At 33.9% G+C, this 21,370-nt stretch overlaps 7 protein-coding genes across 11 annotated transcripts in view; 5 read left to right on the top strand and 2 right to left on the bottom strand.

Moving 5' to 3' along the window:
• Window positions 1–2,533, top strand: part of LOC103572411 (reticulocalbin-2) — a 31,987-nt gene extending 29,454 nt beyond the window's left edge. For both annotated transcript variants that reach the window (XM_014443087.2, XM_014443088.2), the window contains exons 2-5: window positions 7–393; window positions 456–603; window positions 686–1,141; window positions 1,833–2,533. In XM_014443087.2, the coding sequence (XP_014298573.1) occupies window positions 186–393; window positions 456–603; window positions 686–1,141; window positions 1,833–2,004 (984 nt within the window). In that variant the 5' untranslated portion in view covers window positions 7–185 and the 3' untranslated portion in view covers window positions 2,005–2,533. The remainder of the gene's footprint in view (window positions 1–6; window positions 394–455; window positions 604–685; window positions 1,142–1,832) is intronic.
• A 356-nt stretch (window positions 2,534–2,889) lies between these two features.
• Window positions 2,890–4,332, top strand: LOC103572408 (DNA-directed RNA polymerase II subunit RPB3). Its single transcript, XM_008551012.1, has 4 exons — window positions 2,890–3,100; window positions 3,183–3,535; window positions 3,605–3,811; window positions 4,072–4,332. Exons 1-4 carry the CDS (start codon window positions 3,015–3,017, stop codon window positions 4,254–4,256), a joined length of 831 nt encoding a protein of 276 aa, XP_008549234.1. The 5' UTR covers window positions 2,890–3,014; the 3' UTR covers window positions 4,257–4,332.
• Window positions 4,333–4,459: 127 nt separating this feature from the next.
• On the top strand, window positions 4,460–8,741 carry LOC103572405 (structural maintenance of chromosomes protein 3). Its single transcript, XM_008551010.2, has 4 exons — window positions 4,460–4,621; window positions 4,842–4,917; window positions 4,993–8,386; window positions 8,449–8,741. The coding sequence occupies exons 1-4, from the start codon at window positions 4,607–4,609 to the stop codon at window positions 8,573–8,575; spliced, it is 3,612 nt and encodes a 1,203-aa protein (XP_008549232.1). The 5' UTR covers window positions 4,460–4,606; the 3' UTR covers window positions 8,576–8,741.
• Window positions 8,723–10,018, bottom strand: LOC103572406 (signal peptidase complex subunit 2). Its single transcript, XM_008551011.2, has 3 exons — window positions 9,896–10,018; window positions 9,480–9,781; window positions 8,723–9,082 (listed from the first exon to the last, which is right to left on the bottom strand). Exons 1-3 carry the CDS (start codon window positions 9,938–9,940, stop codon window positions 8,839–8,841), a joined length of 591 nt encoding a protein of 196 aa, XP_008549233.1. The 5' UTR covers window positions 9,941–10,018; the 3' UTR covers window positions 8,723–8,838.
• A 1,026-nt stretch (window positions 10,019–11,044) lies between these two features.
• Window positions 11,045–12,373, top strand: LOC103572404 (protein NDUFAF4 homolog). Of its 3 annotated transcripts, none has more exons than XM_008551008.2 (5): window positions 11,045–11,115; window positions 11,294–11,454; window positions 11,520–11,608; window positions 11,670–11,877; window positions 12,147–12,373. In XM_008551008.2, the coding sequence occupies exons 2-5, from the start codon at window positions 11,298–11,300 to the stop codon at window positions 12,248–12,250; spliced, it is 558 nt and encodes a 185-aa protein (XP_008549230.1). In that variant the 5' UTR covers window positions 11,045–11,115; window positions 11,294–11,297; the 3' UTR covers window positions 12,251–12,373. The 3 variants fall into 3 exon arrangements, with proteins under 3 accessions (XP_008549230.1, XP_008549231.1, XP_008549229.1); XM_008551009.2 differs by having other exon boundaries at window positions 11,111–11,201; XM_008551007.2 differs by lacking the exon at window positions 11,045–11,115 and having other exon boundaries at window positions 11,122–11,454.
• A 756-nt stretch (window positions 12,374–13,129) lies between these two features.
• Window positions 13,130–15,996, top strand: LOC103572403 (T-complex protein 1 subunit alpha). Its single transcript, XM_008551006.3, has 8 exons — window positions 13,130–13,328; window positions 13,480–13,565; window positions 13,649–13,777; window positions 13,957–14,054; window positions 14,134–14,853; window positions 14,921–15,113; window positions 15,194–15,357; window positions 15,422–15,996. Exons 1-8 carry the CDS (start codon window positions 13,256–13,258, stop codon window positions 15,630–15,632), a joined length of 1,674 nt encoding a protein of 557 aa, XP_008549228.1. The 5' UTR covers window positions 13,130–13,255; the 3' UTR covers window positions 15,633–15,996.
• Window positions 15,878–21,316, bottom strand: LOC103572402 (double-strand-break repair protein rad21-like protein 1). Of its 2 annotated transcripts, none has more exons than XM_008551004.2 (5): window positions 21,140–21,316; window positions 20,629–20,799; window positions 18,679–20,517; window positions 18,443–18,598; window positions 15,878–18,356 (listed from the first exon to the last, which is right to left on the bottom strand). In XM_008551004.2, the coding sequence occupies exons 2-5, from the start codon at window positions 20,770–20,772 to the stop codon at window positions 18,231–18,233; spliced, it is 2,265 nt and encodes a 754-aa protein (XP_008549226.1). In that variant the 5' UTR covers window positions 20,773–20,799; window positions 21,140–21,316; the 3' UTR covers window positions 15,878–18,230. The 2 variants fall into 2 exon arrangements, with proteins under 2 accessions (XP_008549226.1, XP_008549227.1); XM_008551005.3 differs by lacking the exon at window positions 21,140–21,316 and adding an exon at window positions 20,865–21,071.
• Between the last annotated feature and the right edge of the window lie 54 nt (window positions 21,317–21,370).

The raw sequence follows: 21,370 nt of genomic DNA, 5'->3' as shown, positions 1-21,370 counted from the left end.
TTACAGAAATTGCGCGCGTCATACAGAGGGTTGACAAAAACTACCAGCACCCTCTTACGATCGTGGGTCCATTCCATGAATTGTCAACTAGTCGGAGACATTTGGAGGTTAGCACACCCAACTGACAACTGACAGCTGAATAAATAAAATAAATTACAAATTAAAATTATAAATAAGAGTAAAAAATGAAAATGGTGCTGAGGATATTTACATTACTCACAATTGTATGTATCATTCAATTATTATCGAGATGCGAGGCTGCTTCAGCACACATCAGAAGTCATCAACACAAAAGCAACGAGAGGCTGGAGGATGGAGCATTCAGTCCTAGAGACAGCGAGCATTATGTTGATGGCGAGCATCACAATGAGTTTGATCATGAAGCTATTCTAGGTAATTTTAATAAGTTTATACAATTAATATTTAAACTAATGACGAATTAATTTAACTGCTAGGTAGTGTCAAGGAAGCTGAAGAGTTTGATAAATTACCAGCAGCCGAATCACAAAGACGTCTGAGAATTTTACTTAAAAAAATGGATTTGAATGGAGATGAGTTTATTGAAAGGCATGAACTGAAAGCTTGGATTTTAAGATCATTTAGGTAATTAATTAATTTAATTATTTTGTCTAAGATTTATCAACTCAGTTGTTTATAATTTAGTTAAATTTCTGTCATTAATTAGTTTGTTGACTGAAGAGGAATCTAAAGATAGACTAGAAGATGCAGATTCAAATGAAGATGGTAGAATAAGCTGGGAAGAAATTCTTCATGACACTTACGGGTCTGATCCAGAAGATTTGGCCATTGATGAGAAGCTAGTGAGCGATGACAAAGCAACCTTTGACATGGCTGATGAAAACAAAGATGGGTTTTTGAGCGCTGAAGAATTTAAAGCCTATACGCATCCTGAAGAGACTCCAAGAATGTTCCCATTCCTGCTGGAGCAGGCTCTGGATGAAAAGGACACCGACAAAGACGGATTTATCAGTTTTCAAGAGTTCATTGGAGTTAAAGCTAAGAATGAGAATAAAGAGTGGCTGCTGGTGGAGAAAGAGAAGTTTGATCACGAGCATGATAAAAATAGGGATGGTAAATTGGACTCCAATGAAATATTGACATGGCTGGTACCCAGTAATGAGTAAGTAATAATAATTAATAATTAATTTTATGAACAGGGGGCTGTATATCTAAAGATTTACCAAAATTAAAATTTAAACAATACGAATTGTCGAGTTTAAATTGTCAAAGTCCAATTTCCAAAACTCATCATGTCGGTCATTGGATAGGTGACATACCTAATAAACTTTGGGAATGTCAACTGTTAGTTTTTGAACTTGGAAATTTGATCTTTCTTTTATCAAAAATCTTGCCACTGCATACTATCATTTTCTAATTAATTAAATTAGAATCGTTCATAAGTTCATTATTAAGAAATCTCTTTGTTTAATTTACTTTTATTATTTTGGAAAAAAAATTACAACACTCATAATTATTAAAATTAACTCATTAATTTGTTGTTATGAGTAAGCAAACGTATGTATCATTATTTTTATTATTATAACATATATTACGATTATTATTACTATTTTAAACCAATTACCGCTAGTATAAATGAATAGTAATATTTATATTTAACTCGACACTAAACTAATATTATCTTGGCAATCAAAAAATAAATAAAAGCATAAATTTATTAAAGTTTAAATTTGCCAAAGTTCAAATTTAAAAAGTAAAAATTGTCGAGTTTAAATTATAAAATAAAAATTTCCAAAGCTCGTTAGATCGGTCACAGGATATAATTATTAATTACCAAACATTATAATTTTCAGAGAATTGGCAACCGATGAAGTTGATCATTTGTTCGCAGCATCAGACGATGACCACGACAACAGACTGTCTTTTGATGAAGTAGTCGAGCACTATGACGTATTTGTTGGCAGTGAAGTGACTGACTACGGCGATTATCTCCATGACATTGAACGTTTCGCTGACGAGCTCTGAAACTTTATTGTTAATTGGTTTAAACATAAACTATTTAGGCGTAAAATTAATCAGAAACGTAAATGTCTGAAAGCATTTATAATATTTTTCGATGGGTGTCTTTTATCATTGATATACAACTTGATCATTTTCTTGTATATCTGCCAGTAATTACATAATTTGTAGTTTATTGTGCCATAAAACGTTGTGTGTCTAAGGAGTGTGTGCATTTGTTATTATGTAGAGAAGAATTTTAATTTATGTGAAGCAACGCACTGATCATTGTTGTCTTCCACTAATTACTCTTCGCCTACCAGCTACCATACGCACTATTAATTATTACTTTTATCAACTTTTATATCACTAATATTTTATTTTTAATTACCTCAATTAATCTTAATTAGTTACATTTTTTTAATATTAATTATTAATAGTGTAATTCTATTGAGATTTAATTGCAACTATTCTTTTAATAATCTAATAAAAAATAATTGAGTTGTGTTCGTTCCTATTGCTAGAATGAAATTTGTATTTATTAAATAATTACTAACTGTATAATTAAATAAAAGTAATTTATTTATAAAACACATAATTAGATCATTTAAAATAAATATAATTCATTAGTTATCATAAATATACAGTAGATTTTTTAATTTACCTTTTACCATTACTTGTGTCAAGTCTTTTAATCAGATATTTTTTCGATGATAATTTCTATTTTTGTCAACATTTTGGTGCCTTATCAACGAGTCAAAAAACAGCCTCGGAATTTCTGTCTTATAAATGTCACAAAGCCAAGTGCGCTACCTTGGATGGTTGTACTGAATATAATTTTAAATAATACCGCGAAATATTGATGCGATTTAAAATTGAAATAGAGCGGCGCCACAATCAAGGAACTTAAATTATTATTATTGAATTTCGTCACGAAATTGGAGTCAAAACAAGTAGACAATTGTCAGTAACAAAATAAAGTTAATTTAAATAACATATTTATAGTAAAAAATATATAAAATAATAATTAAGACAACATGCCGTATGCTAATCAACCTTCAGTACACATTTCAGACTTAACTGAAGAAAATGTTAAGTTTCAAGTTGAGGATACTGAACTCAGGTTAGGATTTAAAATTATTTTATCCACAAAAAGTTTTTTAATTATCGTAATAAACATTTAATTATTTAAATTTAAACTTCAGTGTCGCAAATAGCATGAGACGAGTGTTCATCGCAGAAACGCCGACTCTGGCAATAGATTGGATCCAATTAGAAGCCAACTCCACTGTTTTGAGTGACGAATTCCTTGCTCACCGTATCGGCATGATTCCTTTGATCAGCGACGAGGTAGTTGATAAAATTCAGTACACTCGTGATTGCTCATGCCAAGATTTCTGTCCAGAGTGTAGCGTTGAATTCACTCTGGATGTTAAGTGCTCTGAGGACTCTACTCGGCATGTATCGACAGCTGATTTAAAGTCTAGCGACCCGAGAGTCATGCCAGTCACTTCCCGACACCGCGAAGACGATGCCAGTGAATATGGAGAAACAGACGGTAGTTAATTTAATAAATAAAAAATAACTTACTGATAAATTTATTTTAATTTATAAATTTTCCTCCAAGAAATTCTGATAGTAAAGTTACGAAAAGGTCAGGAATTAAAATTAAGAGCTTACGCTAAAAAAGGATTTGGTAAAGAACATGCTAAATGGAACCCAACAGCTGGTGTTAGCTTTGAATATGATCCAGACAATGCAATGCGTCATACTTTATTTCCAAAACCTGATGAGTGGCCTAAGTCTGAGTACTCTGAGCTAGAAGAAGATCAATGTAAGTTATCAATTTTTTTTTCATGACACCAGCATCGAAACTTCAAGTTTCAGTGTCTCTGCAGCCAGTCGAAACAAGATTTCCGCCCAATTTCTATACCTGCGCTGAAATTTTTAATTTCTGCTCTGTTTAAACGGAAGAAAGTCATTCTTTTCTTTTAAACAAATGATCAAAATTAGCACCATTCTTCCTACCAACAGAGGCAGAAATTCAAACTTTCAGGTACAGATCTGGTGAGAATAATTAATAATAAATTACAGATGAAGCTCCATTTAACTGGGAGGCGAAGCCAAATAAATATTATTTCAACGTTGAAAGCAGCGGAGCCTTGAAACCAGAAAATATTGTCATGATGGGAATAGCAGCTCTGAAAAATAAACTGTCCAACTTACAAACTCAATTAAGTCACGAAGTTCAAAGTGACGCGCTCAGTATTCATCATTAATCTCCATACCAATAAATCAACCAATTAATTAATTTTTTTACTGTAAAATAAAATAAAAAAATTACAATAAATCTCTTGTCCCGCACCACATTTTTTATTCACACAAAAATCTAGTTATTTTATCTAAAATGTTGGCATTCCGTTAATTTTTTCTCCCGCGTAATCTAGGGAGTTTGACATCAACTTCTAGCTTTGGCGCCGGTCGCGCTACTCAATATTCAATATGTCTGCTAATATCTGACAACACATTTGTTATTAAAAAAATAAATATATTATTTTATAAATAATTAATAGCAAATAATATTTTATAAGTTAATTTTAAAATAATGTTACGCTAGACCTTAATCATCATGTATATTAAACAAGTATGTTTATTTTTTTTTTTAATTATTTACCAACAAACTTAACTGTTGATCAACAAATGACGCTCTCTATAATTATTAATTTATTTTTTACCAGTATAATAATTCTCATTACTAAGTACTCTATTGTTATTAATTACTTGATTTAATTGCGTAATAACTATCAGATAATTTGTTTCTAAACGGGTTTTATATTTTTGCTTATTATTGGTTATGTTTACAGGTGATTATTCAAGGGTTTAAATCATATCGTGAGCAAACGGTCGTTGAACCATTTGATCCTCGTCACAATGTAGTTGGTAAGTCATATGTTATTATATTTATTATTATTATAATATATAGATTTGAATAAAACACAATAAATAAATTTTTAGTTGGAAGAAATGGATCAGGGAAAAGTAATTTTTTCTACGCGATCCAATTTGTTTTGAGTGATGAGTTTTCCCACTTACGACCAGACCAACGACAGGGTTTACTCCACGAAGGAACTGGTCCGAGAGTTATTTCAGCTCACGTTGAAATAATATTTGACAATACTGATGGCAGGTTACCAATTGACAAAGAGGAAGTTTATTTGAGAAGAGTAATTGGCTCGAAGAAAGACCAATATTTTTTAAATAAGAAAAATGTCACAAGGAGTGACGTAATGAACTTGTTGGAGTCCGCGGGTTTCTCGAGATCTAACCCTTATTATATTGTTAAGCAGGGTAAGATAAATCAGATGGCCACGGCACCGGATTCCCAGAGATTGAAGCTGCTGAGAGAAGTTGCGGGTACGCGGGTTTATGATGACAGGCGGGAGGAGTCAAAATCTATTTTGAAAGAGACTGAGGGCAAGTTGGAAAAGATTGAGGATTTTTTGAGGACCATTGAAGAAAGATTGCAGACACTGAAGGAAGAAAAAGAAGAGTTGAAGGAGTACCAGCGGTGGGATAAGCAGCGCAGGTGCTTGGAATATACGATCCATGAACGCGAGCTGAAAGAAAACAAACGTAAGCTTGAGGATTTGGAGGCCTCGCGTGCTAATAGTGGTGCTGAGCAAGCTAGACTAGTTTCTGAGCTTAAAAATGCCCAGGAAAAAGTACGCACGTCGATGAAACAACTCAAGGAGGCGAAGAAAGAAGTACAGTCTGCTAAAGAGGAACGGGATACTCTGAGTGCTGAGCAGCAGCAGTTACTAAAAGAAAAAACAAAGTTAACGCTAACGATAAATGATCTTCTAGAGGAGGTAAAAGGTGACAATGACAGCAAAAAGCGCGCGCAGCAAGAGCTGGAGAAGCTGAAGGCCACTATTGCTTTAAGGGAACAGGATCTGGAGAAAATAAAGCCCGAGTATGAGGAAATGAAGCGACGGGAGGAAGAGTACACGCGTATGTTAGCGCTGAAGGAGCAGAAAAGGAAAGAATTGTACGCGAAGCAAGGACGTGGTAGCCAGTTTACCAACAAGGATGATCGTGACAAGTGGATCCAGAACGAACTGAAACAGCTGACCAAGCAGATCAAAGACAAGGAAGAGCACCAGAGAAAAATTAGCGATGACTTGAAAAAAGACGCAGAGAAGCAGAAAGACTTGGAGAAAAAAATCGAAGAGTATACGAAAGAAATGGAGAAGCAGAGGGTGTCGATCGATGATCACAATAAACAATTTTACGAGCTGACTAAATTAAAAGACCAGTGCCAAGCTATGCGCAAGGAAATGTATCGCAAGGAAAGTGTTCTTCAGCTGAATTTGTCCGGCTTGAAAGAAGATTTGGCTAAAGCTGACCAGAGCTTGAGATCAATGGCTGGTAAGCCGATTTTAAATGGACGAGACAGTGTCCGCAAAGTACTGGAAACTTTTCGCCAGCGTCCTGACATGGCAGACGAAGTTTCCAGTTACTATGGTCCAGTGATCGAGAATTTTGATTGCGACAAAGAAGTTTACATGGCTGTCGAAGTGACTGCTGGTAACCGTCTGTTCCATCACATCGTGAAGACTGACAAGTTCGGTACAAAAATTCTCAAGGAAATGAACAACCAGCGTTTGCCTGGAGAAGTCACTTTCATGCCGCTTAACCGTCTTCATGTTAAGACGCAGAATTACCCCCAGACAAGCGACGCCATTGCTATGATATCTAAACTACGTTATGACCCAAAGTATGATCTTGCGATGAGATATATTTTTGGCAAGACACTCATCTGTCGTAATTTGGAGGTTGCTACCAACTTAGCACGAGAGTCTGGACTTGATTGCGTGACTCTTGAGGGCGATCAAGTGTCTTCGAAGGGTTCCCTCACTGGCGGGTACTTCAATACCCTGAGGTCGCGGTTGGAGATACAGAAAATGAGGTCAGAGTTGATGGCGCAAATAAATAAAATGGAAGAAGAATTGGCGACGCTGAGAGAAGACATCCGTAAGGCGGACACTAATATCAGTACGTATGTTACGGAAATGCAGCGAACGGAAACTAAAAATAGCAAAGCTAAAGACATTTATGATAAGATGAAGGCCGAGATTCGTTTGATGAAAGAAGAATTAAGCGCTATCGAGAGATACAGGACTCCGAAGGAACGAAGTTTGAACCAATGTACTTCTAATTTAGAGGCGATGCGCGCCACCAAGGAAGGACTCGAGAGTGAGTTGCATCAAGATCTTATGGCCCAGTTGTCTGTTGCTGATCAGCATCAAGTTGACACTTTGAACGACGAAATTAGAAATCTGACGAAGGAAAACAAAGAAACTTTTGCCAAACGTATGAGGCTGGAAGCGGAGAAAAATAAGCTAGAGAATTTATTGACAAATAATTTACATCGTCGTAAAGACGAATTGGTTCAAGCGCTGCAAGAAATATCCGTCGAGGACCGTCAGCGACAGCTAGAGTCTTCGAAAGCTCAGCTCGCAGAGATCGAAAAACGGCTGGTTAAAGTTAATAGCGACTTCAAGATACAAAATGACAAGGTCGCAGTTGCGTCCAAGAAGCAGAAAGCCGAGGCTGCGAGAGTAGAAGAGTGGAAAGCTAAAGAAAAAGAAATTCAGGAAAAAATTGAGTCGGATTCTAAGGACCTGGAAAAACTGACGATAAAGAAAAATATGTTCGAACAAAAAATAGCTGATTGCACGCAAAAAATAGCAGAATTGGGCGCACTGCCGAGTCATGACGCCTATGAGAAGCTGCAGAACATGTCGACGAAGCAGCTGTTCAAAGAAATGGAGAAAGCCAACAACCAGTTGAAAAAGTACAGCCACGTCAACAAAAAAGCTCTGGACCAGTTCATGTCCTTCAGTGATCAGAAAGAGAAGCTGGTCAAGCGCAAAGAGGAGCTGGACCGAGGTGACGAAAAAATAAAAGAACTGATGAACGTCCTCGAGCAGCGTAAATGCGAAGCCATTCAGTTTACTTTCAAACAAGTGAGCAAGTATTTTAGTGAAGTATTCAAAAAATTAGTGCCTTCTGGTCATGCCCAGCTTGTAATGAGGACCGCGGACGGCGAAGAGGGAACCGAAGACGTCGCATCCGCAGCCGCTGACTCCGACAGGTTTATCGGAGTCGGTATCAGAGTTTCTTTCACAGGTTTGAAAGCTGAAATGCGTGAGATGAATCAATTGTCCGGGGGACAGAAGTCTCTGGTAGCCTTGGCGCTGATCTTCGCCATCCAGAAGTGCGATCCCGCGCCCTTTTATCTCTTTGATGAAATAGATCAAGCTCTTGATGCTCAGCACAGAAAAGCTGTTGCTGACATGATTCATGAATTGAGTTCCGATGCACAATTTATTACAACTACTTTCAGGTAAATTATTCATTTCTTTAGGGAATTCGAGAAAAATTATTAATTTAAATAATATTTTACAGACCTGAGTTACTCCAACACGCGAACAAATTTTACGGAGTTAAATTTCGTAACAAAGTATCGCACGTTGAATGTGTAACAAGAGAAGAAGCTGCTGATTTCGTGGAAGACGACACGACTCACGGATAAATATATTATTATTTATTACATTAATAACAAACTTCTAACAAAAACTTAAAGATTTGTATCATGTCCTCTAGATATTTTTATTATAAGTATAAGTACTTTTAAATAGTAGTAGGTTTCAAATATAAATGTAAACAAAAACAAAAAAAATAAATCTTTATACAAATTATGATTATTATTGAATTATGTATAATAAAAACTTTCTTTTAATAATTAAATGCGTATAAATAATTAAAATAAATTAATTAATTATCTTTTCCAGGTGACTATTTGTCCTTTCGTTGGGCCAAAAGACTGTCGTGCAAGTTAGCGATGAAGTTTTCGACGAGATCCAGACACACTACCCCATTAACGTCAATGAAGTTAGCAACCGACTTAGTAACTGACGCCTCATTTATCACTCCAGTAGCCTCATTCTTTACTGAGAACGACAGGTTGTACTTGTCGTCGTACTTTTTCATATACGAACTCGCTTCCCACACGTAGTCTGGGTCAAATCCTGCTGGATCCCTGCAAAAATATATTTTATCAATATGATGATAAATAAGTAGAAAAAATATGATCCTGACATAAGAAGACAATTAATAATTTTTTGGTTTTTTTCAACAAATCGATTACAAAAAAATAATAATTGCGTAGAGTGAGACCCAGCAACCGACCAGGGAACTAGTACCCAATCACTCATGTCTTTGTATATATATATTTACTAAATATATATATAAAAATACACAGAGTGATCGAGTATCAGTTCCCTGATTGGGTAGAGCTTTTGCCGTATGCAGAAAATAAAAAAAGCCATAAGTGAATTTTTTTGTTTCTTATAATTTATCATTTCTAAAAGAATCCAAAAATTAGACGTCAGGTAACTTCAGTATCATAAAAAAAAATGTGTAATTGATAAAAATACCTTTGAACAGCAACAACAAATATTCCTTTCTCTTTATAAGTTGTGTAGATATGAAGAATTGTCATTAAAACAAAGTAAGCAGAGACACCCATCACCAGGACATGTCTCGATGCCGGGAAGGGATGAAACCAGTCCCAGAATAATGCTACACCAGCAACACCAACAGCTACACCGCAAATAGCTAGACGAATGTCAAGCAGCGTAAAGTTTTCAATGTAATTGTATTTTTTAGTAAGAACTTCTTTTACAGCATCATCCAGCGCGTTTTTCACAGCTGCTCCGTCCCATTTGTTTATTTTTATCTAGAAAATTATTGTTTTTCTTAATTATTTATTTGCAATCAGTGAAAGGAGTAGTAATTTAAATTATTGCTGACATTGATGATTAAAATTTATGGTAACTATTAATTTACTTACCGGTTCATTGTCTTTCTGATCCTTTTTAGAAGCCATTTCGACCATAATAATTAATGAGTTGTTTAAACAATAGGTTAAGTACACGTCGATTTATAAATTGTCAACGTAGCAAATATTTTTTCTTTTTTTCTTTCTGATGTCTCTCCAGCTGGCCTAAGGGAGCGCTACCGTACAGCCAATGATACTGTTTTACAATTATAAAGGCGCGATTTTTTCACCTATTTGAATTACATGTTTATTTTAATCATCGTTATCTGTTGCTATGTGTCAGGTTGATTATGTCTTTGATTTCTATCTCAAGATTTCTCATGGCTCTTCATATATCAGAGTTATAACTCTTTTTCCGGAGAATACTAGATTTCTGATGTCTTACAGAGGTTTTTCAGAGCTTCTTCTAGATCTCTCCTCTCATCCAAGTAGCGCACTTGGGATTGTAACTTATAAGATAGCAGTTTTAAGGCTATTTTTTGTCCTATTGATAAGACACCAATATGTTGATAAAAAAATAAGATATTTTATTTACCGTCACCGTATTTATGTCACCGTAAAAATATCTACTTAAAAGACTTGACACAGACGACAAAAAGTAAATTACAAATAATTGTTAAATAAGTTATCATCTAAAAGATGTTTTAATTAAAATGACTTTTTTTTAGGACGAAAAAAGAAGACAATTTTTATATGAATCCTAAGACCAACATCTGTACGTCTTATTTATATAAAAAAAAATTATTTTGTCTTTTTTAAAAGACATTGCCAAAATAGGAAGTTTAGGTCTTGCTCCGGGTGAACACACTGTCAGCCTGCGCTGTCCTTCATGTTTATCAACGTAGCAAATTCAATTGAGAATATATGAGTGTCAATGAGAGTGAATTCGGCTGACAATTGGCAACTTTTTAAATTTTGAATTTGAATTTATTTATTCTAATTATTTTATTTATTCAAAATTTATAAACTGTCTCATGTCTGCTACATTAAAATAATAGAATTTAAAAAATGCGCGCACTAAACTTTTATTAATCTAGATACACATTTTAAAATTTTTATTTTACATACCTTTCATTAATTTATTCTAAAATTTAAAAAGTATGTGAATATAAGCTGTGAATTGTTTATGTACGATGAAACACGGAAACTCACGAAGACGAATAATAACTCATGACCTCTTCTGGGTAATAATATAAGTTTTAACCATGTGGATACATATTATATGATAATTGGTAATGTTCTAATGTTTTTACTAATTTTTCACTGGTTATGAAAATAATTTTTTCCGTTTTTTTTGTTTGTATTATTATGACAGCTGGTGAATTTTTAATTTATGAATTAAATTGTTGATGACTTAGATTGTTAATGCTAGAAGTATTTATTTTAATTGACAAAAAATATAAATTTTAGTGTAATGAATAAAATAATGGGTATAATTATGTCAAGATTATCAAAACCAATCCGGACATTTAATATTGAGAATCGTGCTGGAAGAGTTTTGGGAAAAGATAAACCATTACCTGCTCCAACTTATCCATCAACTGCCCAACAATTGAAAATAGCACAGGAAGGTACTAGATTATTTTTCCTTTATTAATTAATTAATTGATTGATTAATTGTTGATGTGTTTTACAGTTAATCCAGACTTTTTGAAAAATCATTACAAGAAAGATGAAGAATTATATGACAGATTGAAGCAAGTGTTTGTTTCGTCACAAGCGCAAGTAATTATTAAATTATTATTATGTTTAATGTCGATGTTGTGGAATAATTTATTATTTTTAGCCGGAAGTTACTGACACAGAAAAATTACCGAAAAACAAACGGTGGGTGACTGAATTCGATTATGGATTCTGGGAGCCTGAAACAGTGCCAGCAGGCAGATGTCAATTGAGAACAGTAATGAAATTTATGGGTGACTATGAATTAGATCCGAAAAAAAATTCTGTTCAAGAAATTTCATTGAAATATAATTTAGATCCTGCTGATGTTGGTAAGAATTAACCAACTTGTCATGGTACTGAAGTTAGCGGATGTCTAATAATTAGATTTTTTTAGAAAAATAAATAAATAAATGGTTTTAAAAATTACAACTATAGCTTCTTTAATTTTCTACATGTGCATATCTTTTTTTTTTTTTAATTGATTTGTTAAGAAAAAATAAAAATGTTTAGTTGTCTACTAACTTCAGGATCATCAACTTCTTCATTAATTAAATAATTAGTTATTGTTGATTAATTACATCTTTGATAATTGTTGTAGCAAATATTATAGAATACTATAGAGTATTCCAGGTGATAGTACCAAAGGAAGGCAAGATGTATGTACCGAGAAACGATGTCAAAACAACAATAGCAGACAAATAATGAATTTATTATCTAAATCATTTTAAAATAATTAGATTGATATTCAGGGTGTTTTATCTTTGATATAAAAACTACTGTACATATTTATTAATTAATAATAATGAATAAACTGATAGAATATTTCATTTGTGTCTAAATGATCTGATATCTCGGTTTATTTTTATTTCAGTTAGATTATTATGTAGAAATTAACATCCGGCTATGTGTGCGTTTGAACCTTATTTGTCCAACAACTTTTATGTGCTAGCATTCTTCCAGAAGACGTCATCTAAGAAATTCCATAGAAAATCACGTTATTCCAGAAGACTTCTTTGAATTTTAGAAAAATCCCATAAAAAATCTAGACCAAGGGCTTGGTATTTAAAGTATAAATTTTTTTCCGTTACTTTTATGTGCTAGCGTTCTTCCAGAAGCCTGATACCCCTGAGGCCTTCAAACATCTATCGGACACCTAAATTTTGATCAGGATCGCCGTCTAAGAAATTCTATAAATATTATACAATTCTTGTATATAAATTATATTTATGATTCTGAAGTTAACTGAGAAAAAATGCACAAGCAGATAATTAGAACAACTATAAGTGCAAGTAATTGAAGTATTTTTTTTTTATAATTTGTCATTTTTTAAAAAATCTACAAATTCTTAAACTTCGGCTTAATTCAGTATCATTTCTTTTGCCTTTGATGTTTTAAATACTAGCGCGGTACCAATATTTTGACCAGCTGACTACTCAAGATCTTTCTAATTAATTCGCTGCACCCAGAACAAGATGTATGTACATACGAACATTTATAATTGTATGAGTAACTAAAAAAGCCGGCCAATGGAAACGGAGCTATAAACTGGCAGCCAATGAGCGATCGAGTCTTAAAGTTTAGTGTGTTGGTGGTGTGTCAGGCAGCAAAAGTTGAAGCAACTCGTCACACGCTATTTGATACCTTATATAGAAAAAGACAATTAATATTAAATTATTTAACAAAATAATTAAAAATATAAATTAAAAAATGTCTACACTAGCAAGTGCATTGGCCGTTGCTGGGCAAAGACAGTCCGGTGCTCCAGTTCGTACTCAAAATGGTATTTTATTTTATTATTATATCTAACCTATAACGCATTACCCGGCACGTTTTTGTAACTAATTTATTTTATAATTTTTTTAAATTCCCTAATTTACTTCCCAAATATTTTCGCAAAGACATTTTCGATCTAATAAATTGTTTTGTTGCAGTCATGGCCGTCTGTGCGATCGCCAACATGGTGAAGAGCTCCCTCGGGCCTGTGGGTCTCGACAAAATGCTCGTTGATGATATTGGAGTACGTTAATTTTTAAATTATTCCTTTCTTTTTTTTTTAGATATTATAGTTTTCAAATTTTAAATGAATTTTGTTTTTATCAGGATGTCACTGTGACTAATGATGGAGCGACAATTCTTCGTCTTCTAGAGGTTGAACATCCAGCATCACGTATCCTTGTTGAATTGGCTCAATTACAGGATACTGAAGTCGGTGATGGTACAACTTCAGTTGTAAGTTATTAATTTATTAATTATTATTGATGTCAATTGTAAGTTAATTTATTTTTTTTAATCGATATCTCAGCAAAACTGCAAATACGTTGTCCTTTTTTCAATTAATTAACAAAACTTTACTGAGAATAGCCTTGATTTATAATTACTTACCTTAACTTTTTTATTTATTTATTCAGGTAATTATTGCTGCTGAGTTACTGAAGAATGCTGATGAATTAGTCAAGCAAAAAATTCATCCCACTAGTGTCATTAGTGGGTACAGATTAGCATGCAAGTGAGTATTATTTTATTATTATCACTTTAAATACAAATGTCCTGATTATTAATTATTATTATCATAATTATAATTACAGAGAAGGATGTAAATATATTCAGGAACACTTGACCGTGAGTGTCGATGAGCTAGGAAGAGATTGTTTGATAAATGTCGCCAAGACATCGATGTCCAGTAAGATAATTGGAGCGGATGCCGACTTCTTCGGCAACATGGTAGTGGATGCTGCGAATGCTATTAAAATAAACGACGGAAAAGGAGGACACATGTACCCGATAAAAGCAGTTAATATACTGAAAGCTCACGGTAAAAGTGCACGGGAGTCAGTTCTCGTACAAGGATACGCCCTCAATTGCATAGTAGCATCCCAGGCCATGCCGAAGAAAATAGTGAACGCGAAAATCGCTTGTCTGGACTTTTCTCTACAGAAAGCAAAGATGAAGTTGGGTGTTGAGGTTTTGATCACCGACCCAGAGAAACTCGAGTCCGTACGCCAGCGCGAGATGGACATCACTAAAGAGCGTATCCAGAAGATTCTTAACGCAGGAGCTAATGTTATCTTGCTGTCTGGTGGTATCGATGATTTGTGTCTCAAGTACTTTGTCGAGGCCGGAGCTATGGCCGTCAGAAGGTGCAAGAAATCTGATTTGAAGCGGGTCGCTAAAGCTACTGGCGCTCAGTTCCTCACTTCGTTGACTAACATGGAGGGTGATGAGACTTTCGAGCCTAGTTTCCTTGGTGAAGCTGCTGAAGTTGTCCAGGATGTCATTTGTGATGATGAACTTCTTCTTATTAAAGGGTAACTTTAGATTTTTATAATCATATCAAAGCCAGTAGTTTAATAATTTGATTTATTTTTTTTGTAGACCAAAAGCCAGGACTGCAGCATCCATAATTCTTCGTGGACCGAACGACTTCTACTGCGATGAAATGGAGCGGTCAATTCATGACGCTCTCTGTGTTGTCAAGCGTGTTCTTGAGAGCAAGAGTGTTGTTGCTGGTGGCGGATGTGTTGAAGCTGCTCTTTCTATTTATCTTGAAAACTTTGCAACATCTTTGGTAGAATTATTTTATTAAAAAAAAAAATAATGAATAAGGTAATGAGTTATAAAAGATGTCTAATTAAATTAAATTTACAGAGTTCAAGGGAACAACTCGCCATTGCTGAATTTGCACGTTCATTGTTGGTAATTCCAAAAACACTTGCCGTCAATGCTGCCCAAGATTCAACAGATCTTGTTGCTAAATTACGCGCTTACCACAATTCCAGCCAGACTACTGTAGATCATGCTAATCTCAAATGGTAAAGTATAAATATTTGATTTATGTTGTAATATAATTATTATAACAAATAATTTTTTTTGTAGGGTGGGACTTGATTTAATTGAAGGAACAGTTAAAGACAACAAGAAAGCTGGAGTTCTTGAACCCGCTATTTCAAAAATAAAGGCTTTGAAATTCGCCACCGAAGCTGCGATTACTATTCTCCGGATTGACGATATGATAAAACTGGATCCTGAACAAAAGCAAGGAAAATCTTACGGTGACGCTATGGCTGCTGGAGAATTAGAAGATTGAGCACTTAATTTTATTATTTTCATCCGAATTCAAATTCATTGTTTGTAATTAAAGTATCACGTACTTTATTTTAAACGAATTTTCATAAAATTATCGAAACCATTTAAAAAACTTAACTCATTTTGTTGCAATCGTTCCATTTTATTTTTTTTTTCAACTCAATAAAATTTCTCCTCATCAGTAGGGAAATTTTATCTGTATTAATTTTGCTTTTAATCACTTACTTATTTTTATAATCAAAGTAATTAAGGTTATCAATTTATATTTCCACTTTTTACAATACAATTAAAATATAAAAAAAATTGTTTAATAAATGTATTTATAGGAAAATAATTCACTAATAAAGCTTTTCCATTAAACGTCATTTCATTCTGATTTTTTATTTTCAAAAGTTTCCACAATTTACCGCTATTCTCAGACAGTATCCCTCCAGTTTTTTAAAATTTTCAATTAATCAACTATCATAAGAAAAAGATTCCAAAAAAGTTCGATATGTGAAACTTCTAAACTCGAGACAGATTAGAATTTCAAGTAGAATTTTTTTTTGAACTTCTGTAATTTTGATTGTAAAAAAAAACTTCATCAAGGACTTAATTTGAGCAAATTTTGAAGGAAGTTCAAAAACCTGTAATTTGGAACTTTTTTTAAAATGATGGTAAAATACGTTATAAAAACGTACTTTTTTTAACTTAAAACTCGCTCATATAAAATCCAAGTTTTTTCTTTCTCTCTCTCTCTCTCTATCTCTCTTATTTATTTTTTTTTTTTTGCATGAAGATTTTCCAAATTTTATTCAACTCCCAATCGACATCAATTGTGTGTGTGTGTTTTTTTTAATCTAAATGCATATAAATTTTTTTCAATTAATACTTTCATTTTTTACGCGTGTAACAGTTGAGTCATAGAAAATTTTCAAAAAATGGGGAACACTGTCTGAGAATGCCCTTAATTTAAAAAGAAAAGAAACAATTATTTTCGATTTCTTTTGATCTTTATCCATAATATATTACATATATTCTTTAAACTGTATATACTACAGGATAACTGTTTTCTATTCAATAGTTTACATATCATTCATTAATCATTTATCTTTTTTATCATCATTTATAAATCACTTAATCCAATTACAACATTTACTTCAATTATTTTTTAATGACGGTAATGAAAAGATTAATAACATAATAAAATATAATAATTAATCTCATAATATATGAACAATTGACATTTTAATTTCAAATTTAAATAAACATAATTTTTTTTTTCAATTTTAATTTAATGGTTGTTAGTTTTCATTTTAATCTTTATTACAATTAATGTTATTGATGCTTAGAATAATTAATAATGATGAGATTTTACAGCGTACATTACATTTTATCATCTATACAACGATATCACACTGCTTTCTTAAAACATACAGAAAACAACACAATAACATTTGCTTTTTTTTTTTACAGTAGATGATGAAATGTTAAACCCGTGTAAAAAAAAATATATATTTTTAAATTTTCAGCAGCGGGAAATTTAAAAATTTTAGACAATTCAAAAATATTAATTTTTTTTGACTCTACCCGAGTTTCCAAAGAACATTTATTATTTTTACGTTGAACTTAATTTAAAAATAATTTTTTTTACCAAATTCAACATAAAATTAGGTTTCAAAAATTTAAGACTAATATAAAAATCGAATTAATACTTTTGGATAAAAATTTTTGAAACGTCAAAAAAGAAAAAAAATTTTACTACAAAATACTAAGTCGACTTTAATCTTTCGTCTTAAATTTTTAAAACTAAACTTATGGTACCGTGTCTAAAATTTCAAAATTTTTGGCGGCAAATTTTTTTTTTTACACAGGAAGGCCATTATATTTTACATCACAATCATAACATAGTCTTTTGTTGAATAACACCCAATTTCAATTAAATTATCATCGTCATCATTTTTTTTTTGTTTTTTTAAATTTTGTCTGGGGCATCTTCAACAAAAAGTTACCACCGATAAATTTTTTTTTTATTAAAATATAAAATAGAAATTGTTAATTTTTTTTTTTTAATTAGTAATTTAATCTTTATAACTTAATAAATAATTAATGAAAAATATAAATCTTTATTTAAATCTTTCATCAATTAATATGTAAAGAAGTAATGATCAACTACCGTAAAATGTATATACCCATATTTATAATCACTTAATAAACTTATCAATTAAATCGTCAATAAGTCTAAATTATATCTGATTATTTAAATAGACTTAAAGCATCGATTTATTCAAATATACTCTTTCTTAAATACTAATTACACTATTTGTTAATAGAACTCAATAGATTAAAATAAAAGATTAAATGAAATAAATATATTTATATTTATATGGTGTGCTCGATGTGATTATTGTGAAAAATAAATTTAATTTAACTGATGATGTGTCATATTCTTTTTTAGTCAACGTATTGAGAGAAATCTTAAGTGAGATTTTTAGTAGAAAAAACCAAGCATTGATTGCCTGACGATAAGGCAACGTCACTGCATCCAACTTCTTTTTTTTTTTTGACGAAATTGGTGCTGCATTTTATTTTTAAGTAGACTGTCATGTCCCGGTTACTTTTATAACGATGGGTTTTCCCATTTCGGGCCTTTGGTAACCAAGATTTCGGCATAAGAATATTCCTGGTTCAGTTCTAATACTTGGAATTTCTTCAGAACTAGTAAAGTATAAAACTTTTGTGCAGCCTGTGAAATTCAAAATTATAAAAATTAAATACCTGGACCGATTTATTGTAAATAATTAAAAATTTAAATAAATAATTAAAACTTGCCTGTTTGCGTGAATTCTTATACGTCATTTCGCCTAAGGTTAGTCTATCTTTACCATCTAATTTACTTTTAATAACTTGGTACATGTGAGCTGCTCTTTTATTGAGGACACGTTCTTCAAATTGCTCATATGTTTCATCAACTTGTTGTTCCTCTTGCTGCAAAAATAAATAAATAAAATAATAATATTTTAAAAAATTACTTTCAGAAGGACTAAGAGTTGATAGAGATCACTTACCGGTCCAACAGAATGAGGGAACTCGTAATCTTCATGGTTCCAGGGCGAAGCGTGACCTCTTTCAGAAATACCACCGGGCGTGTGCGCGGGCGGTTGATTTTCATCGAAGCCCATGTAGGGAACCTGAGGCTGCGCTTGGTCGTAGCCCATGTTCTCCATCATTGAGTCGGCGGGCGGAAGAGGTTCTTGAAGAGGTTCGCCGAGCAACGAACTCACTTCCGCAGGAGGAATTTGCGGCATTTCGGGAGTCTCGATAGGAGGCGGTTCTATGTGAGGAATAGAAGGCTCTGCGGGTAGAGATATTTCAGACTGGACTGGAGATTCCGCGGGAGCTGGTACAATCGGTGGAGCAACCGACAGTCTTGTCGTGTCGATACTCTCCATCGGCTGTTCTTCTACTGAGATTTGGGTAGGTGGTCCTGGCGTTCTGATCGGTTGTACTAGAGGTTCTTCGTCCGCAGGAGCTTTACGTTTTCGGCTCAGCCGTTTGCTGATAGAACTTTGTTCAAAGGCAGCTGGTTCGACGTCCGCGTCACGCATTTGTTCCAACGAAATAGTGTCATCCTCACCGGCCAACCGACCAAAGTCCTCGTGATCGTACGACTTACTCGTCAAGTGTCGTTGGTAATTTTTAAAGAGAACACGGGCGGGAATTGGTCTAGCAGGAAGAGCAAATAATTTTTCAACCCCTCCAGTTTCTTTCCAATGCATAAGTCTTTTGGTAGGTGGCGCGAGATCTAATGTCGTCACAATATCACTTGTATCAGATAATTGCGCTTTCATTTCTTCGCCAGATATATTTTTAACTTCATCGACAATAAGTTTACGCTTGCGTTTAGCTTTGGTGAAACCTTTCAATGCCGATGCATCGACTGGCGCTAAAGCAAAACTCTCTTCTTCGTCATGGAGTAACGTCGTTTGCTCATGATGTCTTGGAGCCTGCTCAGCAGTGTCAATGGCACTTTCCTCAGGAATTGAAGGTGGTACAGGTGAAAAACGTCGACTAGCAACACTTGCCCGGCCCGCGATTCCATCAACCTGCACAGCAGGAGTAGTTGGACGTGATCCGTCGCTGCTCATACCACCCATTGGTGAAGGCGCGCCGCCGAAATGATCACCCATGTCATCATCCGAGTCCTCGTGAACCGATGGGGCTCCTGGTACAGCAGCCGTCGACTCTTGCTGATCAGTTATATTGCTGACTTCAGGTACTGGAACCTCGCCCATTGGTGCTTCATCAAAAAGACCGCCTTCAAACAGTCCTCCCGATATAATATCCTGACCTAGATGACCACCAAATCCGTCGTCGCGAATAGGAGTGTCGATGTCCATCGGCTGTGACGTAGATGTACCCGCCACAGGTTCTTTTTCTTTGGGCTCCAGCGCTGCCTCAATACTAGGCCCGTCACTAAACAACATGTGGCTCTGGTCAAGCTGCGTCTCCATCGTCGTGCCGTGTCTCAACAACTCCGGCGGCTCGGCGTCGAAACTCATGTCCCCGAAACCCTGGTCGTGCGTCACCAGAGAGAGATTCCCGTAGTCCTCCCGCATCGTGATCTCCTCGACTCGAGACTGGTTCAAACTGAACTGAGCCTCAATGTCGACGTCTTTCAGCTCAGGCATCGCCGTATCAAAGTCATGGAACACTTCCGGTAATGTAATCGCCGTAACAGCAGCCTCCCTGTGTTCCTCAGGTAAGTCGACCATGCCCGGTCTAAAGGCCATTTTTATTTTTACAAATGCCTCATTACAATCCGCCAACAAATATTTAGCTTTCCGAGAATAAATCCGGACAACTCCCAGCAGAAGATGTCCCGAGGTTCTTAGAGCCATTTTAACCTAAAATTACATCGATTAGTAATTAATATAATTACGATTAGTATCAGTTATTAAAAAAGAATAATCAGTGTTTGAAAATTAAATTTTTAGTACAATAAATAAAAATAATACCTTTGGCTGCAAAATACCATCGACAGATTTTTCAATATTTGTTTCAAAAACATGCGCTTTAGTTAATTTTTTATCCCAGTGAGCCGCCAACCAGATTCTGGCCAACGGGCCCTTTTTGGCCAGTACAAAATGTGCATAAAACATGATTGCTTATCTAATTCAAACTACTTCCTGCAAAAATAAATATGTAGCAATTAAAAATAATTAATATCAATAACTATCATTACTTAACGTACAATTTCAAGTACTGTCGGGGTTAGTCTCAATGTTTATGTTGACAAACTATCCCAGTTTTAAATGAAAAATAAAAAAACACACGAGGAATTAAAATGAAAATATTTTTAAAATAAATTCTAGCCCATTTTAGAGTTGAAATCATAATTAATAAAAAAACAATTGAATATTTAAAAATATCAATATGGTGTTGGTTGGTTTGGACGAAAATTTGTCAACAAAAACTTGTAAGATGGCGTCGAGAACCAAAGTTTTGGCGGTTACAAATAATACTTACCAATATAAACGTATTATCATCGTAAAAACAACAACAAATGGTGTTTTATTAATCGGGCAATCAAGTTTCACAATAATATAACATTTTTTAAACAATAATATGATAATAATTGAAATATATTCACATAATTGTCGTTAACGAGAATACATACGCAACGGGCGCGTTGCAGCGCGTCTTCAGACTGGTGATTTACTTGATAAGTTTACCAACCTCAGGTAAATTATTTTTTTA

Source organism: Microplitis demolitor, chromosome 8, assembly GCF_026212275.2.
Source record: "Microplitis demolitor isolate Queensland-Clemson2020A chromosome 8, iyMicDemo2.1a, whole genome shotgun sequence".
Taxonomy (NCBI): Eukaryota; Metazoa; Arthropoda; class Insecta; order Hymenoptera; family Braconidae; genus Microplitis; species Microplitis demolitor.
This window is presented reverse-complemented; position numbering and strand designations above follow the sequence as displayed.

Bases quoted from the DNA above. Each gene is read 5' to 3' on its own strand.
- LOC103572406 (XM_008551011.2), bottom strand. From the start codon at position 9,940: ATGGTCGAAATGGCTTCTAAAAAGGATCAGAAAGACAATGAACCG. The intron at 9,782-9,895 runs GTAAGTAAATTA...ATAATTTTCTAG, and splicing joins ATCAGAAAGACAATGAACCG to ATAAAAATAAACAAATGGGA. The intron at 9,083-9,479 runs GTATTTTTATCA...ATATTTTTGCAG, and splicing joins TTTGTTGTTGCTGTTCAAAG to GGATCCAGCAGGATTTGACC.
- LOC103572404 (XM_008551008.2), top strand. From the start codon at position 11,298: ATGAATAAAATAATGGGTATAATTATGTCAAGATTATCAAAACCAATC. The intron at 11,455-11,519 runs GTACTAGATTAT...TGTGTTTTACAG, and splicing joins ATTGAAAATAGCACAGGAAG to TTAATCCAGACTTTTTGAAA. The intron at 11,878-12,146 runs GTAAGAATTAAC...TAATTGTTGTAG, and splicing joins TTTAGATCCTGCTGATGTTG to CAAATATTATAGAATACTAT.
- LOC103572403 (XM_008551006.3), top strand. From the start codon at position 13,256: ATGTCTACACTAGCAAGTGCATTGGCCGTTGCTGGGCAAAGACAGTCC. The intron at 13,778-13,956 runs GTAAGTTATTAA...TTATTTATTCAG, and splicing joins GTGATGGTACAACTTCAGTT to GTAATTATTGCTGCTGAGTT. The intron at 14,055-14,133 runs GTGAGTATTATT...TTATAATTACAG, and splicing joins GGGTACAGATTAGCATGCAA to AGAAGGATGTAAATATATTC.
- LOC103572405 (XM_008551010.2), top strand. The intron at 4,918-4,992 runs GTAAGTCATATG...ATAAATTTTTAG, and splicing joins TCCTCGTCACAATGTAGTTG to TTGGAAGAAATGGATCAGGG. The intron at 8,387-8,448 runs GTAAATTATTCA...AATATTTTACAG, and splicing joins TTTATTACAACTACTTTCAG to ACCTGAGTTACTCCAACACG.
- LOC103572408 (XM_008551012.1), top strand. From the start codon at position 3,015: ATGCCGTATGCTAATCAACCTTCAGTACACATTTCAGACTTAACTGAA. The intron at 3,536-3,604 runs GTAGTTAATTTA...TTTTCCTCCAAG, and splicing joins TGAATATGGAGAAACAGACG to AAATTCTGATAGTAAAGTTA. The intron at 3,812-4,071 runs GTAAGTTATCAA...AATAAATTACAG, and splicing joins TGAGCTAGAAGAAGATCAAT to ATGAAGCTCCATTTAACTGG.
- LOC103572402 (XM_008551004.2), bottom strand. From the start codon at position 20,772: ATGTTTTATGCACATTTTGTACTGGCCAAAAAGGGCCCGTTGGCCAGA. The intron at 20,518-20,628 runs GTATTATTTTTA...ATGTAATTTTAG, and splicing joins ATGGTATTTTGCAGCCAAAG to GTTAAAATGGCTCTAAGAAC. The intron at 18,599-18,678 runs GTAAGTGATCTC...TTATTTTTGCAG, and splicing joins TCCCTCATTCTGTTGGACCG to CAAGAGGAACAACAAGTTGA.